This window comes from Lethenteron reissneri, chromosome 58 (assembly GCF_015708825.2).
Source record: "Lethenteron reissneri isolate LAM-NWPU_2019-01 chromosome 58, ASM1570882v1, whole genome shotgun sequence".
Taxonomy (NCBI): Eukaryota; Metazoa; Chordata; class Hyperoartia; order Petromyzontiformes; family Petromyzontidae; genus Lethenteron; species Lethenteron reissneri.
In genome coordinates this window covers 310,799-319,224 of record NC_083836.1, presented here as the reverse complement: position 1 = coordinate 319,224, position 8,426 = coordinate 310,799, and the positions used below count along the sequence as shown (strand labels likewise).

The following is an 8,426-nucleotide window of genomic DNA, read 5'->3' as shown; positions in this document are numbered from 1 at the left end:
GATTAGGGAGGGATTAGGGAGGGAGGGATTAGGGAGGGATTAGGGAGGGATTAGGGAGGGATTAGGGAGGGATTAGGGAGGGATTAGGGAGGGAGGGAATAGGGAGGGATTAGGGAGGGATTAGGGAGGGATTAGGGAGGGATTAGGGAGGGAGGGATTAGGGAGGGAGGGAATAGGGACAGAGGGATGAGGGAAAGAGGGATTAGGGAGGGAGATGAGCAAGGATGAGCTTCCGTCGCCGCACAAGAGCATCATGCCCGCGTGTTCGCACGACAGCAGCGATAATGAGAGATGAGCACCATGAGAGTGCAATCCAAAGGACGTGTGAGCATGAGATACATTTAGTAAGATGCAGTCGAGCCGTATAAATGGGCTTGTTATGTTAATTTAATTACCTTGTTAAGTTTGTCAGGATTTAATTTGAGCTAATATATCGCACGCGCCTCTGCTTTGAGTTGTGCATGAGTGCGGCGTCTCCCTTGAGCCGCTTGGGGCCTCTGCGGCTTGAGCTTGGCCAGCTGTTGGCCGGTGGCCCGGGGAGGGGGTCTCGGCAGTGACGCGATGCGCCCTCAGAGTCGGAGCCGCCTTTAAATAGCCCTGGGGGAGCTGCGCAACGCACACACCGAGAGCTCGGAGCACGCGCCTCGCGGGAGCAACTCCAGGCAACGCGTCCGTGCAAGCTCGGGGAGAGGTACAAAGGTTGCCGCGGAGGAGCAGCGGACGCCAGACGACCTTGCCCGACTCACGAAAGGTCGTCCTCTCTTCTGTAGGAGCGACATCGGAGGACATCGGAGGAGCACCTTAAAGCATCCTCGTCTGCAGGGCTGGAGAACGCGACCCGGGAACTTGTTGGGTGACTCCGTCTTAAAGACGCCATCTGGAGAAGCTCCGCCTTAGACTCAAGTTCATTTCGTTTAACGGGGTGAGGACAAAGAGCCCAGAGGGGACATCGACTGGAAAGGGGTCACTCGTAGGCCGACGTTCTTGAGTGGGACCGCCTGCACGAGCTGCACCTCGAGACCGCGTCTCCTGGAGCTGCTGTCGTCTCCTCTGGAGCTGCTGTCGTCTCCTCTGGAGCTGCTGTCTCTCTGCATCTCGTTACCACCGCCAGCAGCAGCAGACACGGAGAGAGGTGAGCGAATGATTCCACAATCACACGAGAGAGCCACCACGCACCACCACTACGCACCAACACTCACCACCACCACTCACCACCACAACTCACCACCACTCGCCACCACGACTCACCACTTCGCACCACCACTCACCACCACCACTCACCACCACTACTCACCACCACTCACCACCACTCGCCACCACTCACAACCACGCACCACCACTCACCACCACCACTCACCACCACGCACCACCACTCACCACCACGCACCACCACCACCACTCACCACCACGCACCACTACTCACCACCACTCACCACCACCACTCACCACCACTACTCACCACCACTCACCACCACTCACCACCACCACTCGCCACCACTCACAACCACGCACCACCACTCACCACGCACCACCACTCACCACCACGCACCACCACTCACCACCACGCACCGTCCGCACTCGCTGGCGTGGGTAGATGGGTAAACGCACACGAAGGGAGGTGGATGAGTAGGCGGGCGGGTGGACTCTGCAAATGTGTGTGGAGTAAGGTGGACGATGAGACAGGCAGATGTGTGGGTCGCTATGTGGGCATGTCGGTAGGTGTTCGAGTGAGCGTTGTTACATATCTACTGTCTCGGTACTTGCGTCGAAGGGTCGTGTAGATGAGTGGGTAGCGAGATGGACATACAGTATAGCTACATTGGTATGTAGTTTAGTGAGTAGGTGGATATCTCGAGATGTCTGTATATCATCGGATCGTTACAGGTGCATCTAAGTGGGTATGCAGCTACGCAGGTGGGTAGGTGACCAAGTTGATAGAAGCTCGTGTGGTGGATCATGTCGGCAGGCAGGAGCTGCCATCGCTTGTTATCTCGCGATGGAGATGGCTTGGTCTGGAAGCGGGTAGTAAGGTAAAGGTTTTTTCCTTCATCAGTCGGTGAGTGTGTTGAACTTCTTTCGCACCGTATGAAGGCGTTAATTTATAAAACACGCTTCTTGCATTGACAAATGTTATCCTCCGCTACTCCACACAACTCATAAGTGTTGACGTGGGTGGAGCGGAGGTGCCGCGGTTAGCGCACTGCGCTACGAACGCGGCGACCTAAGTTCGATTCCCGGCCACGGCTCACGCAAAGTGGTGGGTGATATCTGAATCGGCGTGGGGAGGGAGGCCTTCATCCGGCAGTAGATTGACGAGGGGTCCAACGAGATCCCTCCACTACCGCATCGATAAAATGCCACTTTTGTGGAAGTTCAGCAGCGGTGGTTCTGAGGATAATACTGGTCCCGGTCATGGGAATGTGGAATTCCCACTGCTGGATCGGCACCGCCAGTTGATGTTCGCACTGCCACATGCCTCGCTTGACGAAGGAGACGGTGACTGAGACAACGGCTCCAGTGCCGAATCCATACAACTCACAAAGTGTGAGACCACCCGCGGGTTCACTCGGGGTTCATTGTGAGGATGAGGAGGGGGGTGGTGGTGGTGAGCTCCAGAGTTTAGCAGCACGGGGTGAGGGTGAGGAGGGTGGTGGTGAGCTCCAGAGTTTAGCAGCACGGGGTGAGGGTGAGGAGGAGGGTGGTGGTGAGCTCCAGAGTTTAGCAGCACGGGGTGAGGGTGAGGAGGGGGGTGGTGGTGGTGAGCTCCAGAGTTTAGCAGCACGGGGTGAGGGTGAGGAGGGTGGTGGTGAGCTCCAGAGTTTAGCAGCACGGGGTGAGGGTGAGGAGGAGGGTGGTGGTGAGCTCCAGAGTTTAGCAGCACGAGGTGAGGGTGAGGAGTTGAGTGGCGCGAGTGGGGATGGACACACACGGGTGGAGAGAGAGTCGGGTTAGCGATGAGCCGAGCTGATCGCAAGCAGTGAGTTGTGCCGACTCGTGCACGCACGGAGAGATGCCCGCTGTGAATGACACTTTCCTGCGAACGGCCGATGTTGATGTCGAGCAACAATTATAATTTGATATCGAGGCGGCTGAGCCAGATCAGGGGTCGGCAACCAAAATCACAAGAGCCATTATTTATTTAATTCGTGAAAAAACCCTCAATAGTCCAAGATCCGCAATGCACGAGAATGACGACACGGAGCAGTCCTTGAAGAGCCACACTCGGCTCCCGAGCCAGATGGACGCGTCAGGAGAACGGGACTTTGAACATCGCTGCTGTGATGATGCCCTCCCCCTTGCATTTGTGAATCGAGATTGAGTACGCGCAATAAGTTCCACGGTTCTGTTCTGGGTGGTGACCACCGTTTGTAATTTCGTACGTGTGCAACATCATCATCACCATCATCATCACCATCATCATCATCGTCAAGGAGATGATGCCATGGTCTGTGCGGTTGGGGCGTTGTTGTTCCATGAGCTTCATGGCCGAAGATCTTCCGCGTTGTTGGGACCTCTCACGAAGTTGAAATACTGCGAGAGGCAGACGGAGGAACGCGTGGACCGGGGCGCGAACGCCAACCCGAGTCGTCAGGTTGAGCAGGAAGGAGGGGAGCTGAACGGGCTCGGGCAGGACGCTGTCGTGACTGGTGATGGGAGTCGCAGCCAAAGTGAAGAAGGGGGGACAGCCACCGTGGGAGATGAGGCGATTGAGATGAGCTCATGAGCAGCAGTGAGACGCACGGGAGCACCACTTGCTTGACCTGCGAGGAACGGCAACAGCGTGGGGGGGGGGGGGAAGGCGTTCATCCCGCAGTGGATAGACAATGGCTGCTGATGATGACGACGTTCACCCTTAGTGTGCCTTGTGAACTCTGTGATCGTGTGGACCAATGCTGTTGGCAGCACGGTACAGAGCTGTTGTTGTTGTCTTTACCATCCGGCAACATTACACATCGTCACAGTGAACCATCGTGTCACGTTGCATCGATTAGTATCGTCGTATCGAGGGTTTTAAGAGTTGGTGTTTCGTACATGGCGAATGCAAATTATTTCATCGGACGCCAGTAAGCCGCTAGTGGCCGCTAAATTCACCGCACTGTGAAAAAACAAATTGATTCTTAAATAAAATCGTAAAATGGCGTAAAATTGCCGAGTGACTCGCTACGCGAACAGCAGCAGTACCACGTGATACTGCAGCACTGGTAGCATGAATAACAACCCAAAACATTCGTGATAACACTGTGTTTAGGGTGGGGGCCTTAACATTGAAGTTATATAAGAGGGGACGTTTCGGGCAATGGGCACATTGTACATGCTCTGAAAAACGGTCATTGCCCGAAACGTCGTCTATATATTTTTATTTTCTTTTAAGACCTTGGAAATTATTGTATAATTACGATACCAATATTAATACTACTAATGGCAACCCACTATAAATAGGAGGGTTGCTCATTCAAATTCTGTTTAGTCGATAAAATCGCTATCGATTTGTGGCAAGTCAACAGCAGTGCTATGGAAGCACTGCCCTGGCAGTGGGAATGGGAATGTGGAGTTGCCTCTCGTGAGGTGTGCCAGGTGGAGCAGCCTCTCCCTCGCGGCTGCTCAGTTCAAGCACCCAACGTGCGAACCCAACCTCCACTAACACGGAGTGAGAGCCAGCTGACATTCATTTAGTGCCCTTTCTCCAAGGGTGCCACGGTGGCTAGGAGATGTTAACTACCTCGCCTGGTATACAGGAGATCGTGGGTTCGATTCCAACCCTGACATCTGCTGCTGTGTATTTGGAGTTTGCTTGTCTCTGTCTCTCCCTGTGGTCACGTGGATTTTTTCTGGGTCCTCTGGTTTTTCCCTCCACATTTAGAATGAACATCACGCATTTAGAGTATTTGGATGCTCTAAATGTCCACATGATAAGCCACTTCGTTGAACCCCACCTTCCACGCTAACGACCCGTTTTTCCGTGCGTTGCAGCGAGCGCCGGCGACATGGACGCGGTGAACGGAACGCGCCTCTCGGCACACTTCTCCGGGCCGGGCGCCGCACCGGACATGCAGGGCCTCTCATCGGCCACCGCCACCTCCGCCACCGACAACCAGCCCAAGACGCTCTACATCCTCATCCTCGTCTCCTTCTACGGCTTCTTCCTGCTGCTCGTGCTGCTCGGCTACCTGCGCACCAAGAAGCCGCTGAGCTCCCAGGACCCGTTCCACCTCTACGTGCAGCGCGAGTGGCTGGCGCCCGCGCGGCCCGCCGCCGCCGCGGCCGCCGGGAGGCCGTCGTCGTCGGCGGCGACGACGACGGGGGAGCCGGCGCGCTGCCCCAGCGCCTCCTCTTCCGGCTCCTCGGCCTCCGCCTCCTCGAGGGTCACGGCGGCCGCGTCGGGGCCGTCAGGGGTGCCCGAGATCCGCGTGGAGGCGCCGACCGGCGAGGGGAAGCTGCGGCCGCTGTGCCTGGCCGAGCGGCGCATGGGCATCGCGGCCGTGTAGGGAGGGCGCCCCGCACGAGCGACGTCCGTCGCACCCCACGTCGGCGACGGCCACGGCGCCCGCGGGGCCCGCGGGGCTCACGGGGCCCGCAGGGCCCGGCGTTCAGGCCGAGAGATACGGAGCGGCGTCGCTCTGCCGGGCGGCAGCTGTGGTGATGGGCCCAGCTCCTAACCTCCAGCCCCTTGCCCATCCACAGTTTCCACACGCGACGTTATGTTGCGCCCATCAGGAAGGCCACGCGGGGTTGGTGTTAACCATCGCCGTCGTCCGCTGTGAAGTGGATGTTGAAGACACCGCAGCGTCACATCCCTGCGGTGTCTTCAGACATGGGGGAGACCCAGCCACGGTCAAACCACTGCTGGGTGACGGCCGCTCTCGGTCACTGGTCATCCACCTTTAGCACCTCCACGTGAACTGATGTAATCAGGTATGTTCAACGTAATTGCGTTGGTAAAAACAAATATAATCATCAAGGTCCTCGTAACTATTGCAGAGACTTGGGTTATAGAAATGAACGTGAACAATTTAAAATTACTGTTTAATACCAACTGTGCGTTCATATTGAATCAATGGCCATGTCATTTTGTCTGTTGCTCAGATAATGCTGAAACTTGCTTGGGCATGACGCCGATGCCAACGCACACCGATGGCTTCAAATCGCCACTGCACGGGAAATTATCCCAACACTGCCCTCTGTTGTTTACAAGACGTGGCGTACCCACGCTTTAACCCGCCAGCAAGAGACCTCGCAAGAGACTTCATGATTTTGTTCATTTTACTGTTGGGTGGACAGCAAAATCGATGGACCAACGATCATCTGATTATATATATAAAAAATATCCTGCCCAAAATGTCAAGTGCCTTGTTTTGGAATTGAACCCATACCCTTGAGTTCATGATCTCAATATGTTGCTGCCTCCTACAACACAAACCAAGACAGAGAACAGAAACCTCCACGTAGCACAGCAACAAAATTCAAGAAGTGAGTTTTGATTTAATAAACATGGGGTTTAGTGGTGGCACAGTAGTGAGCAGATTGTATTATGGGCTTGTCTACCTAAATTAAACTGATGTTCACAGCTTAAATTCTTATTTTTAAAACAAAATCACTTGATAACAAATGTATATTCATAATAATTGTTAGGCTTTGTTAGCTCATGGCTGGATGAAGGCCCTCCCACGCCCTGTATGTCATGGAGGTATTTGACCAGACATACTTCACCACGCTCATCAGTGTGGATTGGTGAAGGGGTGTTCCCAATACCGCCTCGGATGTAATTTTCCACCGATGTCAGCCGTGGAGGGGAATTGAAGTCATCTTGCCTAGGGTTATAGTGCAGTGCGCTAACCACTGTGCCACCACTCGCCACCGATGTGTATCACTGGTGTATGGTCTTTATGGTAGAGCAGTGCTCTGTTGCTACTCATGCAAGTTTATTTTTAATACAGCCGATTAAATTGTCACTTTTCCACTGAGGCTGATATTAAACCAATAACCATTCGACTTCAAGGCAAGTGTAATGACAGCCATGCACATGGCTATGTATGCACCACGTTTCTGTGTATGAGCGCGCATTTATGTATCTGCATATGCGACAGTGTATTTGTGTAATACTTTCTGCAGTGATTACGGATCCGCTGATCTCGGTTTGATTCCAGGCCAAAAACACACCAGTCACAATTAAGTACTGAAGTGGACTTGGGCCTCCTCAATGTCAATAAAGGCGCAGTCCTGAAATTACTTTCTCAAGCCACTGCTGGCAGATGGGCCTCCACTTTGAATGAGCTCTAGAGAACCACTCGATCTAGAGGGTGTGTTGCCCACTCTTGCACGCTTGGCCCGATGTCTTAGAAGAGATGGAAGTTGCCCACACTTTACCCCACGGCACGGTTGTGGTGGAGCCCACTGCTTTTACTACACCGCCTCATTGTTTCACATCGAACCGGCGACCTCTGGATCGCAAGGCCAGTGTGCTCACCACTCCCCCCTATGTTGACTCAGACTAAAACGAGCAGCAGCTGCTGCTGCTGTCGGGGAGTGTGTCCACCACTGGCCGCGAGACAAAGGTGGCCGGGCATGCACGGAGATGTTCCACCAACCCCCTCCACGTGCCATGCCATCCTTGAGGGGAGACGATTCTGGAGACAAAGACTTCGAAGTGACTTTCAGGTGCCCTCTGGTGACATCAGCGCTGCTTTAATGTCTCTTAGTGGTGTCACAGTCGCGACGTCGCCAGTGTTTTATTGCAAGTTAACTCCTGCAAAGACAAAGATCCCCCGTATAGCCTGGACAGACTGTTGGGGCAAGTGCTGTTAGCAAGCACCTATGAAGGCCGGTATGGCACACGAGGGGGTGGGTGGCCAGCACCACGCCCGACTGCCTTTGTCTTCCCAGTGGTGATGTTTACACACTGAACCAGGTACTCATTTGAGGCTGACTCGACCTAGTGGAGGCCCAGGACCGCTTCAGATAATCGTTACTGGTGTTGGCCATGAGCGGGAATCAAACTCGGGTTGCCGTGTTCATAGCGCGACACAACCGCCCCCAATTAAACATGAAACATACATTCAACATACCTCCTACTGTCTCACGAACAAACACACGGCCTTGGTACATAACTGGGGGAGTTGTTGCGTGTTTAGGTTGCGTCTGTAACAGGTGCTCGTGGACAGAATGTGAACGCCTGAACGCGCGTGCGATCAGGCCGCTTGTAAAACCACACGTTGACTACAAGTATGGATCGAACATTACATTTTGAGACGTACATATATTTGACCAACGTTCAGGGTAAATGGCCATATTCAAGACTTCACAGCCAAGTATTTGTATCTGCGGTTAGTTCTAATACAATCGTGGAATTGCATGGGATGTTTATTATGCTGTACAGTATTATCAGTAATTTATGTACAACATAGTGTTTGCTGTATATATGAAATGAG

At 53.8% G+C, this 8,426-nt stretch overlaps 1 protein-coding gene across 1 annotated transcript; it reads left to right on the top strand.

Moving 5' to 3' along the window:
- The first annotated feature begins 328 nt into the window (after positions 1–328).
- Positions 329–6,804, top strand: LOC133357574 (potassium voltage-gated channel subfamily E member 4-like). The gene is made up of 2 exons (XM_061575561.1): positions 329–1,132; positions 4,972–6,804. Exon 2 carries the CDS (start codon positions 4,986–4,988, stop codon positions 5,484–5,486), a length of 501 nt encoding a protein of 166 aa, XP_061431545.1. The 5' UTR covers positions 329–1,132; positions 4,972–4,985; the 3' UTR covers positions 5,487–6,804.
- The last annotated feature ends 1,622 nt before the right edge of the window (positions 6,805–8,426 follow it).